Here is a 27,414-nt window from a genome sequence, read left to right as displayed (position 1 = left end):
AGTCTCAAGCACCTCTGGTCCGAATGCTGCTACTCTGGAGTTACTTTAATTCCTCTGATGGATTTTTTTCCTTTCTGCGAGGAACCAGTCCCTCCAGCCCCAACGTCGCGAGTGACCTAGTGAGTCACATCACATCTAAGATTCTTGAACCTAAGGTTTGTGCCTGTGGTAAAAGGAAACTATAAAGGAGCTCAGGGACGGTATCCCCTCACCCAGCGTGTGACACCCAGTGTCACTCTGTGAACTCTGAATTGCCAATACCCCGTGTGCTGTGCGGTCACCTCCTATGCTGCAGGACTGGACGTTCCTTTGACGCCAGGGACTGCTGCTGCCTGGCCTGCGGTGGTTCCAGAGATGGTACAAAAATGTGCCTCTCAGATCGAAGACACAGGAAAGATCTCGGTCCAATGAGTTTGAAAGCTGTGACTTCACGGGGTGGCAGGCGGGGGGCATGATTGGGTCCAGACCAGCTGTTCGGGTGTCCTTTCTAGAAGAGCCATGAGCAGTTCTGTGGTGTGCTGGTCCAGCTCAGGATCCCTGAGAAGTTAAGTCTTCCTGTGCCGGAAAGTCACTACGGGCTTGCTCAGACACCCACGCTGGGGGCCCTGACTGCTGCATGATCAGGGCGGTCGGGGGCTGTCGTGCCTGTTCTCTACCTAACGAGACTTAGCAGCAGGCTTGGGTTTCTCACCTCTGGGAGGTAGGGGGGTGTGGTGGGAAGGGGCAGAGCCTTTGGATCAAGAAAAATGTGGGTTTCCTACCACGGCCTGCCGACCCCGGCCTGCCGTTGCCACGTGTCAGCTACCCATGCACCTGTGCCCTTGGCGTTAAGGTGGGAGGTGATCCTGACAGAGTGGCCGGGAGGCCCCCACTTTGCTCACCATTGCTCAGAGACTCCCTCTCCCTCCACTTCCCCCTCCTAGGTGCTGGGGGAGGGGACCCCAGAGCTGGTGGGTGGTTAAGTGTCTGTCCTCCCAGTGTTTCCAATCCCATTTGGAGACCTCTCTGGCCCCGCGAATGGGGCCGACCAGCTCCCTCTTGCCGGTTGCCCCTCAAACTCAACCAGGGCTGAATCCATCTGCCCTCCACCCCCAGACCTGCCCCCACTCTGGGTTTCACTGTTCGTCTCATGGGCCCTAAGGAACTCAGGGTCACCCCGGATGCCTCCCCTGTCTTCACGCTCTGGCATCCAAATCTAGGTCGGCTTGACAGCTCCCTCAGTGTGCTTCCTCCTCTGTTCCCATTGCCACACCCTGAATTAGGCCCCCTCAGCCCACCCTGAATGGCCTCCAGGCTCCATACCTTCCTCCCCTAAGTTTGCAAGGCCTTGTGGCATGATAGTTCTCACCTATCATGAGCAATGTGCTGTTTTGGATTCTTTATTCGAGCATTAATATTGAGACCAACCTCACATCCACCAGGTGGTTTTCATTGTCCTCCCTTTGCCAGGGGCTGGGTCAGGCACCCATCCTTTGCCCCAGCCCTAATTACCTGTGTCTTCTAATTACGCCCTCTTGCTATTCCCTAACCTGCCAGGCTCACTCTGCCTCAGGGCCTTTGCACTGGCTGTTTCTTCTAAAACGCTTCCTTCCCCTGTGTATCTGCGTGGCTCACACTGTAGCTTCTTTGAGGTCTTTGCTCACGTGTCACCTGCTCGATGAGGCCTCCATGACCTCTGTTTAAAAGCACCTTGCTCCTCTCGGGCACCCAGCATACCCTGTCCTCCTTCTCTACCTGATTTCTCCTCACAATACTTCTTACATGCGGTACAATTTCCTTGTGTGCCTAGTTCATTCTCCCTCCTCAGTCACTAGCTTGTCGCATGTTAGTTGTTAACCTTTCTGTTCCCTACCAGATCCTCTGTGCCTGGCACTTAGGCTTTCAACAGGTACCTGCTGAATGAATGAGTGAATGAATGAATGAATGAATGCAGTGCATGACTCCATTTTTTAAATGGTCCGTCTTGGCCTCTCCTGCACTAGACCCCGGCCTCCTTGAGGGCAGAACCGTGTCATGTTTGTCTTTCTTTTGGCCACAGGATGTCCTTGATTCCTCTTTGATGAGTGGATGACGGGCTCCGCCTCCATCTGAATTCTCTGAGTAGAAACCTGAGTGTGTGTGTCACTTTGAGAGGCTGGCTTCCTGGGTGGCTCCCCCACATGCATGCACCCCATCCCTTTATCATCGGGCCACGCCTTCTGTCCCCCGCCTTCCCTAACTACTTTGACCCCTCACGCTGGCTCTGGGCTCGTTTTTCCCCCTCGTTTCATCCTCTGGCGAGCCATGTGCTGTCGTGAATACCACGCATTCCCACCTCTCAGCCCTTTGCTCCTGCTGTTCCCTGGACCTGGAATGCCTTCACTTTTGGCCTTCTGAGAAACTCTTTTTTTTTTTTTAATTTTTTAAAGATTTTATTTATTTATTCATGAGAGAGAGAGAGAGAGAGAGGCAGAGACACAGGCAGAGGGAGAAACAGGCTTCATGCAGGGAACCTGACGCGAGACTCGATCCTGGGACTCTAGGATCATACCCTGGGCTGAAGGCAGGCGCTAAACTGCTGAGCCACCCAGGGATCCCCCTTCTGAGAAACTCTTATGCATCCCTCCCTTGCTTTGAACCCTGCTTCCCTGTGCGCACCCTGAGGGCCTCACCCCCTACACCATGCCCACCTCCTTTGCTAGAATATGATCTTTTCTTTTTAAAAAATTTTTTATTTATTTGAGAGAGAGAGAGAGCACACACGCGTGCACAAGCAAGGGGAGTGGCAGAGGCAGAGGGAGAAGCAAGCTCCCTGCTGAGCAAAGAGCCTGATGCGGGGCTCAATCCCAGGACCCCGGGATCACGACCTGAGCCAAAAGCAGATGCTCAAACAACGGAGTCCCCCAGGCGTCCCCAGAATATGGACTTTTCAAGCCAGCTACTAGCCACCTGCCCCCTTCGCTCCCTGGGTCTGGCACAGCATCTCAGTCCTTGTTAGACATTAGAATTACCTGGGGAGCTTTTAAAAACTACTCATCAGGGCCTCACTTTGGACTGGTTGATCAGATTAATCAAACTCCCATCTAGTGGTGGGGAAGCCACTCTTTCTTTCTTTCTTTCTTTCTTTCTTCTTTCTTTCTTTCTTTCTTTCTTTCTTTCTTTCTTTCTTTCTTTCTTTCTTTTTCATTTTTTTTTAAAGATTTTATTTATTCGTGAGAGACACAGAGAGGCATAGACACAGGCAGAGGGAGAAGCAGGCTCCCTTCAGGGAGCCCGGGGCGGAACTCCATCCAAGGACCCCGGGGTCACAATCTGAGCTGAAGGCAGACAAGCTCAGCCGTGGAGCTCCCCAGGTGTCCCTGCACTTTCTTCTAAAGCTTTCCCGGAGATTCTGATCCGCAGCATGAGTAGTAAACCACCAGGACAGACGGTTGGTCCGCTCTCAAAATGCATTATCCTTCCAACTGCCCCATGGTCTCAAGGGATGATTCTGGGCGCAGGTACTCACACTTGCTGCCCTGCAGGGACTGGCCCAAGTGCAAGGGGAGTGTGCGGACACAGCCCTCGCTCCACAGTGCCTCTGGAGTTAACACCTGAGGTCTTGGGTCCTTCTCGAGGTGGTTGCTTGCTAGGTATTTGCAGGCTTGAAGTGAACCTGGCCGGAACTCCTCAATCATGGGTCCCGAGAGAGAGGAGCAAACTTGTTCTAGGACTTGACAGTCTAGTTTGGGAGGCCTGTCTGGGTTCCAGAGGGGTGCTGCCTTCTGAATAGACACCCCATCTACGTGTCCCCAGCACCTCTAATCCCCATACCCTGAACCAGACCCTCTGAGCTCTCTACCCAGAACCTGGCGGCCCCATCCGCTCTGGGTCCAGCCAGGCACAACACCCCCCAATTCCTGCTGTCCCTGTCCATCCCCTCCTCTCTTTCCCTACACATGCACCTGCCCTCCTGCAAGCTCTGAGCATCTTCCCTCATCCTTCCTGGTGCTCTGACCCATGCTCCTTTCTGGAATCTTCCTGGAGTTGGACTCCACTGAGGTGAAGCTGTCACGGGCTGCAGAAGCAGGCAGGAGGTTTTCCAGCCCTGGGCCAGTGGCTGGGGTCAGCAGAACTTGCACTCACCCCGGTTCTCCAATCTTTACAAAACCAGAGCAAACCAAAATGAATTTTATGCCGAAGTAATTAAGAAAGGAGGATACCTTATGAATATATGTATGTGTCCACCCCCAGCTTTATCAAATTGCAACATTTTTTTAAATTCAGGAAATGGGTCTCTATGAAACCCCCATCCCCACCACACACTCCCAGATCTTGCAAACGGAGAGCATGCACGGTGGAGAGAAAGATTCTTGGGCACCTCCCTAACCTTTATTCCCAGCTCATCCCTGCCCTCCTCCTCCCTGTGGGCAGAGGGAGGCCCCGAGCTCTTTAGGTGTCCAAAACGGGCTGCCCCCAGACGGTAGGCAGCACATAAACAGTGTGACTCCTTCTTCGGGCTACTTCTCTGCTTCAGGGGTCAGGGGAGGCCCTCAGGTCCCGTGTTGGTCTGTATTTGTCCTGTGCCATTTCCTCTGCCTGGAATGCTTTTCTTACCTGCCCCATACACCTGGCTCCTGTCTGTTCTTCGCGGCCTGGCTCACATGACACTTCTTGCGATGCCCCTGGTCTGCCCTGGTCCCAGGGGTCTCTCCATTTCCTAAAACCCCTCCTCACGCATCATCTGTGCCCAGAATTCAAGTTTTGTCAGCTTTGTTTCCCCTCCTACCACACTGTCAACTCCCAGAGGCCAGCGACCTGTTCTCCTGTTCATTTTGTGTTCCATGCCCCACCCCACCCACCCTGCTCAGTTATGATAGGAAGCTGGAGCGCGGTGACCGTTTGCAGAGTGAATATTTGTTTCCTCTGTGTTCTAGAGCAGGACCTGTATGTTATGGGTACTCCATGAGGAATGAGTGAACGAGCATATCCGCCAAGTGTCCTATGTCTGGGGCAGGCATGTCTCTACTAGTAAGAGTTGATGACCATTTTGGGCGATTTTTGGGCAGGACCAGAGCTTTCCCTGTGTCTGATTCCGGGAATGAGGTGGGTGTTTCGGAATGCCCAGGCCAGAGGCTTAGTCCCTGCAGTTTGCTCATGGCGGGCCCCACTGAAATCCCACTGGTCCAGCCATGGGGAGCAGTGAGCAGCAGGGCCGGTTCCCCAACCCCTCCCCAACCCAGCCTCCCCTGCTGCCCTCGGTGAGGCCAGCAGCCTCCAGAGGAAGCCACGGGACCTGCTGGTTTGCGGGAATCCCAGTGTTTTTTTCCCAGCGAGTGACTTTCAATCATCTTTAAAATGATTGCTCAACTTGAAAACCCCCGCAGGCGGGTGTCTGGGTGGTTTGGATCCCGCTCAGCATTTCATTCCTTTTCCCAAATTGCTCATTATTTCATTTGCATAAATTTTAGTGGCGAGATATAGCCCGGGGCCTAGGAAGCCCAAGTAGGCCTGGTAATGGGGGGACGAGCGGCAGGGCCTTGCTCTGGCCCAGGCCACATGTGTCTGCGATTTTCTTGGGCTCTGTCCTCTGCAGAAGCTCCTCCAGGAGCCGCCGTGGGAGGAAGATGAGACTGTGCTGCTTCCAGGAGGCTCGATGCCCGTCTGTCCGTGACCTTGATCTGTCCCCTTCTCTCCTCGCATTGTCACCAAAGGCCCTGCCTGGGCAGGAGACAGAGACCAGATGGACCCTGGCTTCCACCTGGGCTCTGGCAGGCCCTCACCGTCCGTCAATCTGTCCGCACCAATTTATTGAATGTGCGCACCTTCGTACTGACAGCCAGGCGCTGGGTGCCGCCCTGGGGAGATGGAGACAAGAAAGACATGGGAGATAAGATCTGGTTGGGGGGCAGTGTGCACAAGACAAGGCAGCTGTGTTAGGTGCCAGGCCAGGGTGTGGCGGGCCATCAGAGCTCTGGGGGACGGGCAGGGTGGGCACAACCAGAACTGGGGACCCTGCGGGCTGAAGATGGAGACTTGAAGAGGGTGTTGACAGTTGGCCAGGAGGCCTCTGGGACTGAGCTCCCACCAGGTGAGCTCTGGGAGCCCCCAGCCAGCCCCCTCGTGGTGATCAGACATGTCCAGGGCTCTGAGTGTGCCGGGGCTTGACCAAGTGAATGTGGCTGAGGATGTTAGGACAGCTGCCCGGGGGTCGAATGTGTGGCTGCCGAAGAGGAGGGGGAGTGAACAGATGGGTGGGTGGGCTGGGAGCACTGCTAGCAGTGGAGGAGACTTACGGTGACAGCAGTAGGGAGAGGGAGGAGGTTGTAAGGAGCCTCGAATGCCAAGCTAAGGAGTCCAGGTGCGTCCTTTGGGCTCTCTGGAACCCAGGCATGTTGGTGGAGACACTCGGGATCCGTCGATCGAGCAGTGGCATGGGTGCCAAGGAAGGAGTGTGGGGCAGGGTCCTTCGTGGGCAGGGAATGGGCAGAAAACGAGGGCACGAGGAGGCCCTAGTGGCGGCCTTGAGGTCTTGGACCTGCTACCCACATGTATCTGCCTCCCCTGGGACAGCACATTGAGGAAAATTGGTATCCCCCAAAGCCTGGCTTCAGAGTCAGGTGTGGCCTTCCCCGGCGGGGGCCAGGTGGAGAGCTGGCTAGGGCCTTCCGGATTTTGGTCCCAGGAGAGATGGCCCATGCCACCCCTCGGGGCTCCAGGATCCCGCTGACTCGGTCACTGTCCTGGATGCATGGTCAATCCCCCCACCCTCATCTTCCAGTGTTGGCCAGGAGCCTCCTGTGAGCCCTGCACACGCCTGTGTCCAGCAAGGGAGTAGGAAAGAAAGAAGACGTGGTCCTTGTGCTCAAGAACTAGCTATAACCACAGAGTCCATGGGACTTAAATTTTTGGACCATGACACATGGTAGAAATACATTTGCCATAGATGAATCATGACCTCACACGTCTGTCTGTCCATCATCTGTCCGTCCATCTGTCCGTCCATCCAAGTTTCACATACCTTTGCTACACATAACCCATCACAATATCCTTTAAACCTCCTTTTTTTTTTTTTTTTCTTTTTGAATGCTGTCCCGGAACCCATGACCCCCATCCTGTGACCTGCTAACAGGTGGGTGGTTCCCTTCTGCTGGTTAAACACCAGCCACCCTGGGGAGTTGAAGCCAACATGCTGACCCCAGATAGCAGGCGATCTGGGACAACGTGCCCTGGGTCAGCAGGAAAGCAGGGGTCATCACGTGGACAGAGGTGGAGAACCGGGGTCAGCGAAGGGGAGGGCCCTCTGCCCTGCTGGCCCCATGTCACCCAGCTGCGTGTCCCCACGCCTGCTCCCGGCTGTGTGGCAAACAGGTACCCTGCCTCTGGAAGCCATAGGAACAAAGGGTGGCATGAAATAGTTTTAAAAATCGAACAAACAAAAACGAAAATGGCAACAAAAGCACTGCTGGGCTGGCAGGAGAAGGAAGGCATCTGTGGAGGCTCCCAGGAGGGGGCTTTTGGAGGTGAGCAAGCCTGGGGGCTGTAGCTGGCTCTGTGCGGGAGGCTGTCTGTCCAGCCCTGGCTGCCCGGAGCCCCGGCGCTGCAGGACACGGACCAGGGACGAATGTAGGAGGTCTGGCAGGAGACAACCACATAAAACCTAGACCTCCTTGGGGGAGGGGGAACACGGCTTGCACTCTGGGGGCAGAGCCAGGGCCCCAGGGGGGAAGACAGTCCCTTCTGGGAATTCATAGCCAGAGCAATGTGTGGACCGGTCAGAGCCCAGATCCGGGACCCCTGTGCAGGTCAAGGAGGGTGATGACGCAGACTTAAGGAAGCAGGCCGAGAGATCTGGGCAACATTTGGGAATTTAAGAATAAACAAGACTGGGGTGCCTGGGTGGCTCAGTGGTTGAGCTTCTGCCTTAGGCTCAAGTCGTGATCCCGGGGTCCTGGGATCGAGTCCCACATCGGGCTCTCTGCAGGGAGCCTGCTTCTCTCTCTTCTGTCTCTGCCTCTCTGTGTCTCTCATGAATAAATAAATAAAATCTTAAAAAAAAAAAAAGAATAAATAGGACTTGCGACTTGGTGATGGGAGGATGATGGGAGGTAGGAGGAGGAGGCAGAAGGTGACAAGGGTGACTTCTCTGTGTCCTGCCTGCACTTGCTGGCAGATTCCCTGGAAGACAGCTGGGCTGGGGCCCCTGGGAGAGGGGACATATGTGTCAGAAGCTCAGAGAGGATTTCTAGAGATGGAGAAGGGTAATTGGCTTGGGTGAGGTTATCAAGGAGGACAGTCCAGTGAGAGGAGAGAAGCCTGGCTTGTCCTTGGAACTCCGGCTCTGATGAGGTCAAGCCTGGAGGGGAGACAGGGCCTGAGGGGGAGCCACGGACGGGCCGGCAGGCGTGATCATGGGCATTGGTGGGGTTTGGAGCTTGGAGGCTGTGGGTGGCCTTAGCCTGGTGTTCCGTGGGACAGTGGGATGGAGCAGGGGAGTGGGGTGGCTGGGGTGAGCTGGAGGGGAGGTGCTGGGGAGCAGAGTAGGGAAGGCTGGAGAGCTGGATGGAGGGCTTTTAAAGAGAGGGTTGCTGGGCACCTGGGGGGCTCGGTCGGTGAAGTCTGCCTTCAGCTCAGGTCGTGATCTCGGGGTCCTGAGATTGAGTCCCTGCATTGGGCTCCCTGCTTAGCAGGGAGCTCGCTTCTCCGTCTCCTTCTGCTGCTTCCCTCTCCTTGTGCTCTCTCTCTTGCTCTCTCTCTCTCTCTCAAATAAATAAATCTAAAAAACAAACAAAAAAAGAGGAGATGAAAGGGGTCGAAGGGAGAGGCCGGGTATCTGAAGAGAGGGGATGGGGGGATGCTGGGCTTCCTGAGGAGGCACAGGGGTGAGGTCAGAACCCCGTGGCTGGAGGGGTGGGTAGGGGGGGAGGATGGGGCGGCCTGTGAAGGTGGCTTCGAGGTGGGAGCACCAGGACGGAGGAGCTCTTGTCTCCTCTGAGAAGTAGGAGGATGAGGCCATAGACTGCAAAGGTGTAGAGGTGAGGAGGGGGGTGGTGGGCCTCGGGGTTTATAGAGAGTGTGGGTGCTTGACAGGAGTGGGGCGGGGAGTCGTTCAGGGAGTGGGAGGCAGGGGGCACAGGTCTTGACTTGGCAGACGTTCCTGGGACCCTGTGTCCTAGGTCCCGGGGGGTAGAGCAGGGGACAATGGGGACACAAAAATAAATCCCTGCCCTCAGGAACTTCCATTCTGGATTGGGGGAGTCAGGGCACTAGATGAGAGCGTGTGTGAAGTCTGTGTCCACTGTAAGATGACACTACAGGCCAAACTCCTAGAAGCCACTACAGATGGAGCAGGGGCCTGGGAGGGCCGGCCATGAGCTTGGGGTGCTGGGGGGGGTGGCCAGGGCAGGCCCCCCAGGGCAGGGACCGTGAGCACTGAGCCACTGGTGAGCTGTGGCTGTCTGGAGTGGGTTGCTGGTGGCCACGGATTTATAGGGTGCCCCTCTTCCCTGTGGTGTGACTTTTCCAGGAGAGCCAGAGCAGAGGGGAGAGGAGGCGGTTGTGCCCATGAAGGGGAGCCCTCACAGCCCCCCCGGGATCCCTGGCTGACTTGTTCAGGTAGATGCTGGTGGACCCGAGCTGGTGGCAGATGCTCAACCACTGAGCCACCCAGCTGCCTCTTTGGCATCGTTCTTGACTCTGGTCTCGGTGGTGTCGTTCTGGAAAGGAAAGATGGTCACAGTGAGAGTCCCTTCAATAAAGCCTACTGGCCAGGGCTGGAACAGTAGCACCTTAAACCTCGGGGGCCTTAGAGATGCACTGGCCCCACAGGGACTGAGTCTCAGGAGGCCCAGGGTCACCCCTGCAGTGACCCTGTCTGTGCCATTCCTCTGGGACGAGCATCCTGAGCATGTTGCTGTGTGCTTTTGAACCTGTCTGCCTGTGAGGGACCCAGCCTCGTGTCCCCTGCATGCAGGAGACTTTCCGGGCACCTGTGTGGTCACAATGATGGCAGTAACTTTGGTCACTGGCTCCATGCTCGCTGCTGGGACAGATGGACATCATGATGCCCCCTTTCCCCCTGTTTCCAGGTTAGGGAACCAAGGCATAGAGAGGTTCGTGGGCACAGCCAAGGTCAAGTACACCATGCTGGTGTGACAGGCGGGATTTGAACATAGGCACCTGGCTTGAGGCTCACCTTCTTCACCAAGTTCTCCAAGCCTTATCTCATCTGACCGGGGGTGCTCCTGATTCCTGCTCCTTGACGTACAGGCCGAGCGGCCGCGTGCTGGGGCTGCGTCGCACAGGTGCCAGCTCTCAGCAGGGCCCCGAAGCCGGCCTCAGCGTCTCCCTCCTGCCTCAGTGGCGTTTGCTAGTGAAGCAGCCGTGAAACCTCGTCCCCTCGCCCAACTGCAGCCCTAATGGATCCCGTGATGGCAGCTTGTTTGCATTTGTGGAGTTAATTGGTTTTCCAGACAGAACCACAGACCAGCGTGTCCCTGCCTCTTGCCCAGCGTGCACTCCCACCCCCGGGGGGCCTGACGGCCAGCCGCCCAGCCCAGCCTTCCCGGGTCCCAGGGCGGGCCAGGGGGTGGGGGCGGAACGAAGCGACTCCTGACCACGACAAGACATGAGAGGCAGGGCAGTGAGGACGGTGGTGCCCCCCCATCTCCCCCCCCCCCCCCCCCCCCCGCCCTAGGCCGGTCGGGCTCCTGGCTCCCCGGCTGGGGCAGGCGCATGAAATCCGAACTCTGGAGGGAAATTTACTGCACAATAAAGAAAGAATGGCCTGCTTTGGGGACAATTAAAGCCACATTACTGTGGAATTATGGAGGGCGCCCAGGGAATTAGGCAAATCCAAAGCAGCCAGAAGCACCAAGGCCAAGAAATGTGGGGCGTTCACACGCGGCGCCCCCTCCACTATCCCCCCTCCCCCAGTCCTTGTACAAGGAACCTATCTGATTCCCAAACTCCCTAATTTTAGGGCAAGAGGAAAGCATTTCCAAAGACTTCACCTGAGGGGTAGTGTGGTTGTAAAACGACCCCTGTCCAGCTCCACTTGTGCCTTAAATAGTTCTGTTCTGGTTTCAAAGCCATCCGAGTCACCGTGGAGGTCCAGAGGGAAGGGCTGAGACTCACCGTTTGCAGCCGGGAGCCGAGGAAGGTGCCAGAAGACACGGAGCCAGAGCCGAGCAGGGGCCAGGTGGGCTCCACCCAGGGCCTTGATGTCCTTGCCTAGAGAATGAGCTGTTTGTGAGGCTGTCCAACGGACAAAGCATATAAAATCAAGCCTCCTTATTCTCCATCTCTTTTATTTTATGGCCTCTTCTGGTGGAGATGAGAGGAAAAGCCATACAGCGTGAGGCATTCGGAGGAGTGAATGTGGAGCTTCATCCCTGCCTCCTGTCCCCCCCTTCGCGGAGAGGATGGGGACGATGACATGCTTCTGTGGTCACTAGCTGGCTTCAGGGGCCGGGGGACCCTTCCAGAGGCCTCCGCACCTTTCACGCACATCCCTCACTCCCAGACCATGGCACACCTTGCCTGGCCAGCCATGGCTCACGGGTGGGAAGCAGCTGAGTGAGGTCCAACCTCAGGAGAGATTGTGGTGTCTGGCACTCACCTGGGGGCACTGACCTGGCCCCCAGCAGGTCACCTGTCCCTGCGGTCCTGTGGGTCCAGGTGGCCAAGAGGCACCTGCTTCATCCATGAGGACTGCCTCCTGGCCTCTGCTCCCACCGCTTGCACACCTTCTCCTGCAGACCATGGCCGGCACTTGCCAGGTCCTCTCTTCTGTAGAACTGCAAGTCCGTCACATCTCTGTATTCATCAGGCTTTAGAAGGAAGCCCCTGTCACATCGGGGTGAGGTCTCAGGTAGGAGAGAGTCGTGCGTACCAAACCTGGGCATGCAGTTCTGGAGCAAGCAGCAAAGTGAGTGTAGCCGTCTCCTGCAGCCGGGTTGGAGACCTCAGGCGTCTTTTTTTTTTTTTTTTTTTTTAAGACTTTGTTTATTTGTTTGAGAGAGAGTGCTTGAGCACAAGCAGGGAGAGGGACAGAGGGAGAGGGAGAAGCAGGCTCCCCCTTGAGCAGGGAGCCCGACCCGAGGCTCCGTCCCAGGACCCTGAGATCATGACCTGAGCTGAAGGCAGATGCTTCACCAACTGAGCCATCCAGGGGTCTTTAGACATATCTAGTGGACCCTCAGCTGCCCTGCCATCTGGGCGCAGAGACAGAGCTCCGTGACAGAGTCTCTCTGGTTGTTAGAGAGGGAGGTGTTGAACCCTGCCATTGGCACTCTGAACAATTTGGAGAAAGAGGGTAAAGGGGTTGTTCAGGAAAGGACCCTTCTCTTTCCCACAAGGCCCAGTCCCTTGTTTGGTTCTTACCTGGGAGCTTCAGCCTGACAGAGCCAGCAAGCCACTGGGGAGGCTCAGCGTCCTAAATCCAGGGGAGATGTTCAAAGTGCTCAGCAGCCAGTACTTCCTGGCACCAACCATCATGGAGCTTCCAGCCACACATGACTGTGTTGGGCCATTTCTATGAAAGATCCGTCTGCCCTAAAGCCTTTGGAAACCCTGAAAGAGTGGCTGCTTTTTTTTGTTTTGTTTTTTTAGCTAAGCCCCCTCCATCCCACTGTCACTGCACTGGTCTGAAAGCCCTGGCGGAGGATGCTTGGCGGCCGAGGCATCATCTGCCGGTGAGGAGGAGGTGACAGCAGTTCCCAGGGCTATCTCCCCCTAAATAACTAGGACATCATTCCAGAAGGACCATAGGGTTTGTTTTCTGCAGATAAATCCCCCACATTCGCCTCCTTCCGTGGTCTCCTTCAGACATGCACCCCCACCCCCAAGGACACAGAGTCAGCCACCGACTGGAAGGTTTCTCAGGACACCCCTTCTACCAATGCGTGTTTAAGAATGGTGGCCAAGGGCAGCCTGGGTGGCTCAGTGGTTTAGTGCCCCCTTCAGCCCAGGGCCTGATCCTGGAGACCCGGGATCGAGTCTCATGTCAGGCTCCCTGCATGGAGCCTGCTTCTCCCTCTGCCTGTGTCTCTGCCTCTCTCTCTCTCTCTCTCTCTCTCTCTCTCTCTCTGTCTCTCATGAATAAATAAATAAAATCTTAAAAAAAAAAAAAAAAGAATGATGGCCAAGCTGGTCCTAGCCTAAAACCTGGAAGGATCTCCCAGCCCAGAGGTGGAACAGTGTCTCCTCCACGGGTAAGGTTGGCAGCCTCCTCCTGCCTCCTCCTCAGAGCTAGAATCTCCTGTACTACGTCTCTCTACTCGGATCACTCTCTTTGGGGGGTTCCCCCCTATTCTTGGCCAGTTAGAATCTGCCATTCCTTGTCATTCCCTCTGTTCTGTGGTTGGCCACCTGCATTCTTCAGTGACATAATGCTTAATCAGAGCCTTTAAATTGTGGCCTCATGAACACTTTGCCGGTATCTAAATAAATGATACCTGCTGGTTTGGTTAAGATAATTGGATTCAGGGTTGAGGTGCAGAGTTATTGGTCTACTGCACTGCAAAGCTTGTCCTGATGGAAGTGGGTAGAGAGTTTGGGTCATTCTGATCATAATTGCCTTCCTCCCCCTGTTTCTCCCTGAATGCAGTGTGGTTCCATGTGGGATCCTCGCACGTGAAATTTTTGGGTATCCTGGGGAGCAGCGAGCCCCCCCGTAAAGCCTGATGGGGGGCAGAGAGGTGGCCTGTCCGCTCAGCACCGATGGTGATGTCTATGGCCAGGAGGACGCTTTGGGGGTCATCAGATGGGCCAGGTCTTCCCCTTCTTTCACATCTCTGCGTGGCCTCCCACATGTGACCTCTGTTCTCATGGAGCAGATGCAGAAAGGAAAGTGATTGAGAAAAGGCAGGCTGGCATTGACCAAACAGAAAAGCCTGAGCAGGACTCTTTCCTCCTTCTGCTGCTGGAGCATGGGGACCCCCACCCCCACCCCTCCACCCTCTGGTGGGACTCCACAGTACCCAGAAGATCACAGCTGCCTTTGATTTAAAAAAAAAAAAGTCAGTTATGTAAAAGTCACACATTTTAGGCAAAGCACACATCTGATGGGGATCTGGAAGGTGCCAGAGATAGGATGGCCTTGCAACACTTGGGGCACACTTTCGCCAAAAAGTCTTTGTTGAAATTCCAACGTAACTGGGCATCCCGGATATTTATTTGCTGAATCTGGCAACCCTTGTGGGTAGAGTGCATTTGGTGTTGACCCGGAGTGACCGCTCCCCACCCCCTCCCACCGAGCCCAGAGGAAGGAGAGCCTGTCCCTATCCAAGGGCAGGGAGTCCTGTGTGCTGTGTCAGATCCCTGGAGCAGTTTGGGCTGCAGGTTAGGCTGGTCTCCAGAGCTTCCAGCCCGAGTCAGAGCTGAGATAAATAACAGGCCCAGCACAGGGAGGACGCTGCCTGTGTGGGTCAGCGGTGATGGGAATGGGAAAGGTGTCCTGGGAATCCAGTGTTTTTCTGCTGGTGTCATGGGGGCAGACTCCACTGCAAGTCATTAAACCTCCTTCGCTGCCAGGCTCTCCCACGGCCGCTGGAGTCCAGCCTCGCATCTCCAGCCCAGCATGTGCCAGATCCGGTGATGGGACCCATTACGGATGGGAAATGACTCCAGAGAGCCAGGGGCCAGGCTTGGCCGGCACGGCTGGCAAATCAGCCCTCCTGTGTCCGGTTAATAAAGCACAGGGAGTGTGTGTGCCACCTCTGGGGAAGCGGGCTTGGAAGAAAGCCCCTTCCGGGCAGGGTGGACAAGCCACAAGGCAAAGAGGATTTCATGGCAACTTTAGCTGCTGGGGTGGGGGGCAAAGGGAGGAAGCTTTGCTCAGACAACCTAGCTTGACTTCTTTGAAACTTCTCGGCCTTTGGGGATGCGTTCCAGCAGCAGCCAAGGGGGTTTATCAAGCTCCATCCTGCCCAAGGCCATGCCACTCTCGCGTGCTGGAGGTCTGGAAAGAGCCCTGAATTAGGAGTGCCCCTAACTAGTTCCAGGGCCTTGGCAAAGTCTCTATGCCGGTTGGGGCTGCATTTTTCTCATCCCTTCGACAAGAGGGGGAAACTAGGAAAAGTTGAAAGCCCGCACCAGCTCCAAGATCCTGCTTTTTGCCGTTGGGGGACAAGAGCCCCTTTCGTTGTTTGGCTGATAGATCTTGTGTGAGGATGGGGTGGGGGTGTTCATACAGGTCCCACTGCAAGGAAACATCAAGAGCCTCTAGTCTCTGGACCTCTGCTTGGCAACCAGTAGTACCCTTGAGGGCAACAGAGTTTGCATTTTGTAGTCAGTGGGCTCCCCACCCAGAAGATTCCAAAATGGGCCCAGAAGGTTCCGGAACAGGGCAGCAATGAGGTGAGCGGAGCTTGAAGGGGGATTTGGGCAGGAGGGCCATTGGAGTGGGGAATGCCACACAGTGGGCCAGGGCTAGAGTCCCCCGCTGCCCCAGGGGAGGTGACAGGACAGGGCCCCCTCCGCCCAGCTGCCTGGGGTGGGGCTCTGAAATGGCCTGGGGAGGGAGGATCTGAGGAAGGAGGGCGCAGACAAAGAATTGATGACTGCTCTGGGCTCACCAAAGCCTCCCCGGCATTTCCTCCACGGAGAGGGGGCCTACCCGCCAGCGGAGAGGAGGATGTTTGTGCAGCAGGAACCCTGAGTTATGTGCGCCTTTAGCGGCAAAGGCCTGGGCAGTGCAAGGAGCTACGGCGTCAAAGCCTGAGGGAGGCACGGCAGCCAAAAAACGGGCAGAAGGAAGAAAACACTCCGATGTTTACAGAGAGAAGTCAGTGGAAAAAGTGACGGCAAGGTCAAGCCAATTCGGGGGGTGGCCCTGCTCAGTGGACCGAGGAGAGGCTGGTGGCCCCAGCAGGCATGGCTGTGCATGGGGGACAGCAGGGCACTGACCCAGGTACTCCTGACCCTGCCTGCGGTCCTGCCCAGCCCCGGTTCCCCCACCACCCGATCAGCCTGACATCGGGGCGCCTACCTGTGCCCCTCACCCCAGGATCGCCCCCTCTCCCTTCCTGGCTAGAGTTCACTTTTGGGCTAGGAGACTGGACGAGCCCCACAGACCTCAATCCGTCCCCCACTCCCCGTCTGTCCTCCAGCAGCCTGAGGGTCCGGCTGGGTGGGGGGACGGCTCCCAGCCGCTCTTTTGTCTCACATGCTTTCCCAAGCCCCACAGGTGTGAAGAGCTTGTTACCCTACTGTTTGTTCAGCCCTACGAGTGGCCTGAAGGACTGTTGACAGAGGGCCTCTTTGTGTGCAGACCCGGCTAAAGCTCTCTAAGCCCTCGGCAAACACAGGCCACTTATCTCCTGGGACTTTATCAGAAACCATCTAAAGCCCGCCGTGGCTGCTGGGAACTCTGGCCTCCTTGACTGTCGCTGTTTGAGGGGGGCATAGTGGGGAGGAAGGACACCCGGTTTCCCACTCCATTTTTATGGCTCATTTTTCTGACCATCCTTGATCCACCTCTTGTAGATTCTGTGTCTGATATCAGAGATAAAGCGTAGGTCTGGGGGGGTCAGAGATTGTTTTCAAGTTGGAGCCTTTTTTTTTTTTTTTTTTAAATCATGCTGTGGATCTGCAGGCCTTCTGTCCACTGAGAGGAGACACATTAGAGAGACTTAGGGGTGGAGTAGTCAGGGCTCCCCCTCTACCGACCCGTGAGAACGTGACTTCGGGGTTGGGGGGCTCCAGGGCCCACCAGCCAAGTTCCCCGATGCTAACCAACCACCAAGCCCTCTCCGACCCCTATGTGCCCAAAAGTGGATTCCTTCTGTTCCTCTGCCCAATACCCCGATGAGTGCCCCTGCCACCCCCTCTCCTTCTGGAAGACGCAGGTCACCACGGTCCTGTCATCTGCTCCCCGACTGAAGAACCCCATCGCCTCCGCCTCGAGCAGGTGGAAGCCACAGGATGCCCAGCTGGGTAGCAGGACAGACCCTCTTGCCCCACTGACAACCTACCTACTGAATCAGAAGTTTTCAGGGCTGGGGCTCAGCCATTTGTGCTTTCATAGGCAATGTGACTTTATGCACCCACGTTTGAGAACCATCACGTGTCAGAGGGCTTGGCAGGGTGGTGAGTTAGCGGCTCCTTGAATTGCCAACCGGAGCTCCAGAGAAGGAGGAAGGGGCATAGTCCTGAGACCTCCCCAGGACACAACTGTCAACCCTCTAGCAGCTGTGCTTCCCGACTCAGAAGCTGGCACGTCAAAGGGGCTCCGTTCACATTTGTTGAAAGAAGAAACAAACCGGTGATCCTCCAGAAGGAGGTCCTGTTGGGGATTCCGGGAGCAAACCAGCCACCCTGCAGAAGGAGGTCCTGATGGGGATGCTGGGAGTGAAGCAGCCACCCTGCAGAGGATGGTCCTGATGGGGATGCCAGTGTGGCCCCAAATCCTGCCTTGAGGGGCCACGTCTTCTGTCACGTGTCCCCTGGAACCCCAGGGGTTCCCGCAGAACGCCCTGGCTTCACTTGGGCTCTATCACACCTGGCATGGATTCTTCACTCCTTTTCAGACAAGCGAATTGTCCAGTTCTCCTGGTCATGCCTCGGCGATGCTTTCCAACAGCCTTTAAGTTAAAAGTGACACAAGTCAGCCCTCGGATGATCCCAAACCTGAGGACCTTGACTGGCACCAAGCTGCTCATGCGTGATGGTGCTTCTAAGTCTCTTAGCAGTTGCCCAATCTATTTGGCTCACCCCGGCCCATCACCGCTTGTAGCGTCTGGCCAGTTTACACCTCTGGTGACGGGCTTTAAGCCCCGCATTTGGGGGATAAGCTGACAGTGGCAGGGGCCTGGAGCAGACATGTTCGTGCCAGGTAGCAGCACTGACTCTGCGAGGGGTGTGTGTGTGGGGGGTAACCAGGTCCGTCCTGCTCGCTGTGGCCTCTGCAGCACCTTGCCTCAGGGCTGGAACACAGTAGCTGCTTGGGCAATATCTGTTGAATGAAAAAACAAATCCCTGAGCTACCACACTTGGCATCAATAAAGTGAATCGATTTTTCCTAAATGTATCTGGGGGTAAGGTTATTGCTTTTCTGCCCAACTCACCTGAAGGGCAGGCATGAGAGGGTCCAGACCCCAGAAATGCTTGGACCAGTCCCGCCTCGCTCTGGACCCCCTCCAGGAAGGAGCCCTTGGGGACCCCGCTATGAGTGTCTCCCCCACCCAGTGCAGGCAGGAGCCAGGTGTGTGGAGCGGTGACTGCCTGTCCTGGACACCTCAGTTCAAGAAACTGTGATCTGGGCTCAGACCACAGGCCACAGAGGGCGGAAAGTGTACGATTTATAAACAAGCGTCAAACCCCTTTTAAATAAATAGGAAACCAAATAGAGTAGCAATGGAACAGATAAAAGGATATACCAGCTGCCTCGAACTCTTAAAAATAACTCAAAATATTTGCATCATTTGGAAACCAGTCGTCCAAAGAGTAGTTCCTTTCGAAACCAGACCTCTGCCCGCTTCCCAGCCGCGAGCTCTGCCCACCGTCTCCCTGCGGGCTCCCTCTCCGGGGAGTGGCTCATGCCCTGACCCATTTCTTTGGGTTTAGTTCCCTGTCTGCTCACTGATGCCAGCTCTGTGGACAAGCAGCAGCAGCAGCAGGACCTGGGAGCTTTCCAGAATGCAGATTCCCAGGCCCACCCCAGACCTCCTGAAGCCAAATCTGCATTTGAACTGACTGCCCCCCCCCACCCCTGCCCTAGCAGGTGGCATATGGAGCAGCACTGGCCAGCAGGAATACTCCATCTGCATCCAGTTGTCTTCTCAGATCCTGCCCTGTCCACCGGTCCCCAGAGGGGCTGAGCAGAATCCTCTCCCTGATAGCCCATCCTTACTGCCAGCAGGACACTTGGACATTCCTGATGGATTTCCTGCGCAGCTGCTAGACTGCTGTCCCTCTGGCCTCTGAGGCTGGAGCTCTCTGAGAGCAGGCCTCTGCCCTGTTTGTGCTGTACCCCTGCCCTCAGCCAGCTCCCCATCCGTGCAAAGGCTCCAGCTAGCATCTGCTGAAGGAGCAAAGGTCTATCACCCCCGGGCCACGTTTGAATTTGCTCCTTAGAGAATGGCATGTTACAGGCCGCTGTAAAGGGGTACAAAAACCTCCCATGGGTGAGACCCTTACAATCTCTCTAACCCAGGCTTTCTCTCACTTGGCCTGGTAATTGCTGTGGGCAGCTGTTCTACGCCTGGTAGGACATGGAGCAGCATCCCTGGTCTCTGTCCCTTAGATGCCAGGAGCACCAACCCCAGTCATGACGACCAAAGATGTCTATAGACGTTGCCCGCTGTCTGCTTGGGGGGCAACACCCCGCCCACCGCCCCCCACCCAGAGAAGTTGCATACACTTTGCACACGCTAAGTGAATCTGGTGGTCCTACCCAGCAGCCACGGACAAAATCTGTGAAGGAACCATTGAGGGAGGCAGCACCTGCCTCCAACCTACAGATGCCTGTCATGCCCCAACCTGCCCCTGGGGCCTGGACGTGTAGAGATTTGTTGATAATTGTGGGAGATCTGAGGGCTGTGCTTCCCCTGGGATGGGTATCCCAGGACTGGGGACCGGTTTCTTGCGTACACAGCCTCCAGCTTGTGGACGATGCACAAGTGGGCCAGTTATTTTGGATAGTTTAGCTGCAGATCTGTAAATCTAAAATTCCTATGCTGGGGGCACCTGGGTGGCTCAGTGGGTTAAGCATCTGCCTTCAGCTCACATTATGAACTCAGGGTCCTGGGATGGAGCCCTACGTCAAGGCTCTCTGCTTGGTAGGGAGTCTGCTTCTCCCTCTCCCTCTGCTCCTTCCCCTGCTCTTTTGTGCTTTCTTTCTCTCTCTCGCTCTTTCAAATAATAAAATCCTTTTTAAAAAATTAAAAAATAAAATTCCTATTCTGCTAGAGCAATAATGTGGGGTCGCCTTCTCAGAAAAACTGCCCTAGGAGAAAAAAATTGAGAGCCATCCCCTGTGCTGGGAGAGCATAGGAGGGCCTGTGGCCCCAGCCCAGAGCTCTGAGGGGGCCCATTGTCAAATGACCTTGCTGTTCTGCTGAGAGCCTCTGAGCTATGTGAAATTTGGAGAACCCAGGGCCAGAGTCCCTGAGAGACAGGGCCAGGATACAGCTTAACAATATCTGCAGGATCCTTTCTGGGCCTGGGATATCCCAGGGGGACAGGGGCAGGTGGCATGGGCATTGGGAGTTAGTTTATGAAGGTCTTTCAGGAGAGGACCAACACTTGTTTTTGGTAAACTCCTCAAACCAATGGATGCAGAATCAGGCTGTATTGTGTGCAAGGTTCTCCTTGAGGTCCTGGGAGGAATCCAGGGCATCCTAGATGTGGATTTTTTCTACTTGAGCAGATGGAAGATAAATTGGTGAGTTAAAGCAGCAAGACAAGTTTTAAGTAGCTCAAAGCAACAATAAAAGAAATGTCACAAAACTGTGTCTTGTCAGAATGTGGTCTAGGCCCACCACATAATCCTCCATCTATCTTCTCTTTCTGCCCATGCACCCATCCATCCACCCACCCACCCACCTACATACCTATCCACCCCTGAATGCATGCATGCATCAATCAGTCCATCCATCCATGCATGTATCCATCCATCCATCTACCCATCCACCCACTCACATACCCACCTAACCATTCATCCATTCAACCATCCACTCATCCATCCATCCATCCACCCATCCAGCCATCCATCTACTCATCCATCCACTCATCCATTCATTCACCCATCCATCCACCCATCCATCCATCTATCCATCCTCCCACCTATTTATCCATTCACCTACTCAGCCATCCATCATCTGTCTTCTTTCTGACTTTCTCACTTTTTCTTTTTTGTACAATGAAAATGTATTAAGATCTGCTCTGGGCTGGAGGATATAAGGGCAAACGCTGCCCTGTACTCCAGGAACCAGCACGGTTCAGGAGAGCATTTATCCTACTTTATCTGAGAGCTTGCTTCCAAGAGCCCTCATCTGCCCCCTCCTTCCACCAGACAGGGAGCCCCTGGACAGTTGAGGAGTCATCATCCATCCCTGTCTGCCTCAGGGCCTATAGCAAAGGGGCTGGCATGTAGCTGGAATACTCAAGTGTGTGGTGACTTGAACTGGACTGGAGGGTGGTGAGGGTTTAGACAACCCAGGTTTGTGGGACAGGTTTGGAAAAACTTAAGGAATGGTGGTGACAAGCATATGTTAAAACAGGACTTAGAGGACCTCTTGATGGGACTGTCTCTGGGGCCCCTTTTCCCATCGGGTTTCAGGATGGGGAGATGGGGGGGTCTCCTGCTCCTACCTCCTTGCCCTGTGTTACGCCCCTGGTTCTGAAACGTAGCCACGCTTGATGTATCCTTGGGGATCCTCATGTGGGAGCTGAAGGAGGGCATGGGGCTTGGGGTCCAGACTGGACCAGCCGTCTCTGGGTGGCTGGGGCCCCCGTGGACAGGATACAGTGCCTGTAGGACTCCCGGCCCTGACTCATAGACGTTCCTCAGAAGTTCTGCTGTCCCCTGCCCCCTTTTCCCCTGGGCTGACCTCTCTGTTCTCACAAAGCTACCCTTTCCTTCCCGCCTTGAAATCTGATAATGAAACTAATACCCAATATTTTTGCCTCCAAGAGAGGCAGGAGATAAACAGGAAGGCATGAGGGATTAAGGTGTCTTTTTGAGGAAGGGGCTGGGGCCCAGCTGGGAATGGGGTGACATCTCTGCATGGAGCCGAGGGACCCAGATGGGGGCTGCTTTGCCTGATGCATTTTTCCATTTGTGCAGAGAAAATAAAACACAGGGAAAAGAAAACAAGCCGTAAAATACTTTGCAGAAGCCTGAGCGTGGGCAATTGCCACTTGATGTTCCCTGACAGCTCCAAGAGGAGGCAGGAGGGAGGGGAGCCCTGCCTTTTGATGTTTGGCCTCTGAACTTTCTTTTGTGTGACGGTTGTTTGGGAAGAAGTTTTTATTGGTGTAAGGTGCATATGGAAGAGAGATATTACTCGGGGTTCCCCTTGGGGTAGGGAGGGTGGTTGCTGAGCTCCCAGGAGAGGCTCAGAGGTTCAGGCAGGCCCACTGGGGGTTTGGGGGACAGCTGGCACTGTCTTTACAGAGGAGGACACAGGATTAGCATTGGCCTCCAAGAAGGACCAGAAGATGCTGCTAGTGAGGCTTTTCCTGGTGCAAGAAAACCTTGAGGAAGCCAGACTTGGGTGATCTTCCCGGATCCCTGTCCCTGGGCAGGTGTGCCAGGTCCTGTGACTTCTGAGCCAGCAGGAAAGGTCTAGATTCTGTGCTGTAGCCCCACTGTTCCTTCCAGTGATGTGGGTCCTTTCCTCTGGGGTGGTGGGCCAGGAGCCAGAAGACCTGTGTTCTAGTCCTGGACTCCCATTTATTGCCTTGGTGGTCCTGGGCTGGTAGGTCACTTAACCCTGAGCAGTCCGTAGCATCCTCTTCTGGCTGAGTGAGTCCAAAGGGACAGTGGATGTTGTATTCACGATGGTCCCTTGTGCTGATGGAAAGGCAAGGCTGAGCCACAGGCTGGAGGTGCTGAGGGACCGTTGATGAGGCTCTCAAGAATCATTTTCTGGCCTAATTTGCCTTCCAGTTGCTTCCAGACTCAGATGTGAACTGAACCTTTCCTTTTGTGGTCTCCACAGTGCTCCTGCTAAGCTATGTCCTTTTCTGCTTGTCAGCTGAGTGACTAACAGGAATGCCTCTAGCAAGAACAATCTAAAGAAACTTGTAACGTCAGAGAGAAAAATTAAAAGAGGCAAACGTATATTTTTTAATCATAAAAAGAGTAAATGAAAAAGAAGCTGGTGCAAATTTGTGCAGCTTGTGTGATAGAAGAGACACATAGTTTTTAACTCTTCGTATGTTAAGAGCATTAGGCATAAGAAAAAAAACCCACCTTATTTGAAAAGTGGGCAAATGGCATGAACAGGCAATGCACAAAGAAAGAAAGAAAGAAAGAAAGAAAGAAAGAAAGAAAGAAAGAAAAAAAGAAAGAAAGAAAGAAAAGAAGAAAGGAAAGGAAGAAAAAGAAAGAAAGAAAGAAAGAAAGAAAGAAAGAAAGAAAGAAAGAAAGAAAGAAAGAAAGAAAGAAAGAAAAAGAAAGAAAGAAAGAAAGAAAGAGAAAGAAAAAGAAAGAAAAAGAAAAACACATGAAGAAATGTCCAACCTCACTGGTCATCAAAGACACATAAATTAAAATCATGTGTGTGTGTGTGTGTGTGTGTGTGTGTGTGTTCCAGACGAATTGGCAGAGATGAAAAATAAAAGAGTACAGATAGCACATGGGTACTGTTGTTTTTTTGAAGGGTGTGGTGTGGCGAGACGGTAGCTCTCAGATCCCGCTGGAAGGGACTGGAAGCTAGGACTGCCTTTCTCCAGGGCAGTTTGGCAATCTGGATCCTGAGTTAAATGCATGAGGATCCAAGTTACCCTAGGCACGCTGTCTTGAGAAACCCACAGGGCAGCAGCTGTCAGAGAGGAGCACATGTAGGCAAGTCTAAAGGTGTTACCGACATGTTGTTTGTAACAGTGACAAACCCGAAACAACCTAACTGCTCAGCCCCAGGGAGGTCCTGCTTCGAAATGCACCACTGGAGGGGCACCTGGGTGGCTCCGTGGTTGTGCATCTGCCTTTGGCTCAGGGCATGATCCCGGGGTCCTGGGATTGAGTTCTGCATTGGGCTTCCCACAGGGAGTCTGGTTCTCCCTCTGCCTGTGTCTCTGCCTCTCTGTGTATCTCTCATGAATAAATAAATAAAATCTTAAAAAAAAAAAAAAAGAAATGCACCCACTAGGGTTTCCAAAGAGCCCCTTACAGATAGGTGTACAGGGATGACTGGACAGCTGTCCACAATCATGAAGAACCGTATCTGGCATTAAAGGATGCTCATCCTTCTGGGAAAATAGGCCACAAAGGGGGAGATGCACGAGTATGATCCATGTCCATGGGAAAGAATTATGTCACTCCACAACTGAGCAAATGTTAATTAAAGCCTGCAAGGGAAGACCCCTTGTTCACCGTGGTTGCTGGAAATCTAAGTGGTTTTTTTTTTTTTTTCACTTTTTTGCTTTTGTTTATCAAGTGTCTGGCACTAAGCATTTCTTTAGACATTACATAAAATGCAACTTGAAACACACTTAGCACAAAGGCAGTGCAAACCATGTTGAAGACTGAGCCAGAGTTATCCTGGCCATATGGAAGCCCGAGTTATCCTGGAGGTGGGAGCCCGCAGAAGCAGGTCACAGGCATCACGGGGGCCGAGTGGGATGCCCTGTGTGTCGGGGGAGGGTGGTGGGGAGATGAGTCAGGGACAGATGTTAAAGCCAAGGCGTGGGACCCCGCCGGAGCCACCTCTGCCAGTAACATGTTCAAGGTAATTCAGAGGTCTGTGGGGCCAGCCAGCCTGAGTCTGCTCACCTTTAAAGTCTGTGCGTCACCTAAAAGGGACTCACCTCACAAAACTTCTGTGAAGCTTAATGAGCTTTCACTCTACTCGGTTCCTCAGGGTCAATCTAAATATGTGGAGGAGCCAAGGACCCAGCTTGAAGAAAGCATTTCACATCTCCGACCTTATTGCGAGCCATATACAAGTTGGTGTCAGGAAATGTACTCACAAACAAAGCCCAAGATGCAGAGCTTGGTTCAATGGGGGTTAGACAGCTATGAATATCTCCAAAATGCACCACCTGGATTTTTTCCAAGACTTGGTGTTATTGGTTTTGCTGGCATTGTTGGACTTCTTTTGACTAGAGGGTCAAAAATAAAGAAGCTGGTGTAACCACCTGGGTTCATGGGACTAGCTGCCTCTCTTTATTATCCACAACAAGCCATCGTATTTGTCCAGCCAGGAAATGTGAAGAATTCACCTGGAAATAAGTAGAATGCTCCATGCTCTGCCCATTTTACTCAGTTATAGGTAAACATTGGAAACTCCATGCATTTTCTACAGAAAAATGGCAGAGAAGTCAGTACTGAATGTAGTAAATTGGCTTTCTTCTTCAGGAAAAACTATACCAGGCTTCTTTGTTATCTTGGGTGATACCATACTACCAGTGGACTAATCGGAAATGCTTTCACCTAGAGATAATGTCCAGCATTAGAACTCCTGGTTCTCATGTTGCTATTTATGTACATAATTAAAATTCTGAATTAAAAAAAAATAAAGCCAAGGTGTGGAGGACAAGAAGGATGCAAGCAGATGAAGAGGAGGCTGGGGAGAAGAGGGTCCGGGGCCGGGGCGCAGAGGAGCATCCACAAAGCCACAGAGGGGGCAGGCCTGGGTGGGGGTCCTTGTGCATGGCATGCTCTAGAAACTGAAAAAATTGGGGACAGTTCAAGCATAAGAGCAAGGGTGGGGTGGCGGTGGGCAGAGCTAAGGAGAGGAGGTGGACAGAAGCAGAACCAGCTTATTCAGAGCCCCAAGGGCTGTGACAACCGATTTAGATTTTACCCAGAGGAGAAACGGGAGGGGCATCGAAAGACTTTCAGCTGTTGATGGACGGTCCTCAGATTGGAGCTCAGAACTCCTGCTCTGGTTGTGGGGTTGAGGCAGCCAGGAGGCCCAGCTCAGGCCATGGGCTGGAGAGGAGGGGGTGGATGTGGGCAAGGTGCCTCTGAGCCCACTGGAGGCCCTAGACCCGAAGCCGGAGTGTGCATTCAGGAGCCAGGGGCATAAGGCAGAGGGGGAGAGGGCGATGAGTCCTGAGGGGCATGAAGGGAACAAGACAGAGGGAAGCAGGAGGAAAAGCAGGTGAGAGGATGTCCAGAGTCCCCTTAATGGGCCCGAGGCCAGGTGTGTGACCAGTGTGCCATGGGGAGTTGCCCGAGGGGAAGGTGGGGAGAAAGCAGGTGCAGCAGCCTCCCCTCCCCAGCCCTCAGAGGGAGGCCTGTGGAGCAGCCTGGTGGCCAAAGCACAGGGGAGGGGGCCCTGGAAGCTGTGCACGACTCTGCCCCGACGCCCAAACAGAAGACATCAAGCTCTGGAGGCTTAGCCAACAGATTTCTCACGGTTCTGGAGGCTGGAAGTCTGAGGTCAAGGTGTCGGCGGGGTTAGTTTCTCCTGGGGCCTCGCTACTTGGCTTGCAGACCACCTTCCCTCTGTGTGTGTGCACTGCTGTGTGTGCAAGCTGCCTCTTATAAGGACTCCAGTCAGATGGGATGAAGGTCCTCCCCCACCCCCCAGCCCATGGCCTCATTTCCATGTAATCAACTCTGAAACCGTCAGTCTCCCAGTCCTGTTTTCAGTTGGGGGTCAGGGCCTGTGCGTGTGAAGGGGGGGGGCAGCATTCGGGCCCTCCTAAGCAGGACCTGGGGGACCAGGGGGAGGCCAGCCCCACCTCCCAGCTTTGAGATGTGTGCCCGATGGGGTGTGGGGTGGGGGCCGGCAGCTTATTGGATGGAAGAGAACAATCTCCCTATGGGGGAAGGGGGAGCTTCTGCTATGGTTTGGATACTGCTGGGATGGGTAGGTGCTTCTGGATGGAAACGGGGGGCCAAAGAGCAGCTCCCAGGGAAGGACTGTGGTCCAGCAGTGGGGCTGGGGATACTGGGGACAGTCCCTCCTGAGGTCCAACAGTGAAGCTGGGGGACACTGGGAACAGTCCCTCCTGAGGTCCAGCAGTGGAGGTGGGGGGACACTGGGGACAGTCCCTCCTGAGGTCCAGCAGTGGAGCTGAGGACAGTCCTTCCTGAGGTCCAGCAGTGGAACTGAGGGGAGCTGGGGACAGTTCCTCCTGAGGTCCAGCAGTGGGGCCAGGGGGAGCTGGGGACAGTCCCTTCCTGCCCCTGCCCTGACACTTCTCCCTGCCTCCCTACAGCCTGTAACTGCAACCTGCATGCCCGGCGCTGCCGCTTCAACATGGAGCTGTACAAGCTGTCGGGGCGCAAGAGCGGGGGCGTCTGTCTCAACTGCCGCCACAACACTGCAGGCCGCCACTGCCACTACTGCAAGGAGGGCTACTACCGCGACATGGGCAAGCCCATCACCCACCGGAAGGCCTGCAAAGGTAGGCAGGGGCGGGGCCTCGAGAACACGGTCCTCCCGTCCTCTCCTCCATCCTGTCCTTGTCCACGCCACCTGCCTTGACCAAGCCTGTGTCACCTGTTCCCTTGTGCACACGCCCAGGCGTGCGCACGGCCTCCCTGGTATTTGGGGGTGCGAGTCCACAAACAAAGGGGCGATGGAGACGTGGCCCCACGGAGAAGAAAGGAGAAGGTGTGATCCCTTGTGAGGGTGCGCGGCCCCCGCCCCCTGCCCGGCTGCTCCGCCGGCACAGGTGTGCTGCATACCACAGGCCGGGGGTCACGTTCACCGGGGCTTACCAGCACAAAGGGCCCTCTTTTACCCAAACCGTGCGCGCAGACGTATTTCTTTGGATGTGTGTGCGCCCCTCCTGCCCCCCGGGGCCCCCCAGCCCCCCACCCCCAGCACT

At 54.7% G+C, this 27,414-nt stretch overlaps 1 protein-coding gene and 1 pseudogene across 1 annotated transcript in view; both read left to right on the top strand.

Annotated features, from left to right (window-relative positions):
- Positions 1-27,414, top strand: part of NTN1 (netrin 1) — a 171,207-nt gene that overhangs the window by 82,136 nt on the left and 61,657 nt on the right. Inside the window, exon 3 of the mRNA XM_072821155.1 lies at positions 26,800-26,988. Within this exon, the coding sequence (XP_072677256.1) occupies positions 26,800-26,988 (189 nt within the window). The remainder of the gene's footprint in view (positions 1-26,799; positions 26,989-27,414) is intronic.
- LOC140624988 (MICOS complex subunit MIC26 pseudogene) lies at positions 23,130-25,254 on the top strand (annotated as a pseudogene).

This window comes from Canis lupus, chromosome 3 (assembly GCF_048164855.1).
Source record: "Canis lupus baileyi chromosome 3, mCanLup2.hap1, whole genome shotgun sequence".
NCBI classification, from domain to species: domain Eukaryota; kingdom Metazoa; phylum Chordata; class Mammalia; order Carnivora; family Canidae; genus Canis; species Canis lupus.
This window is presented reverse-complemented; position numbering and strand designations above follow the sequence as displayed.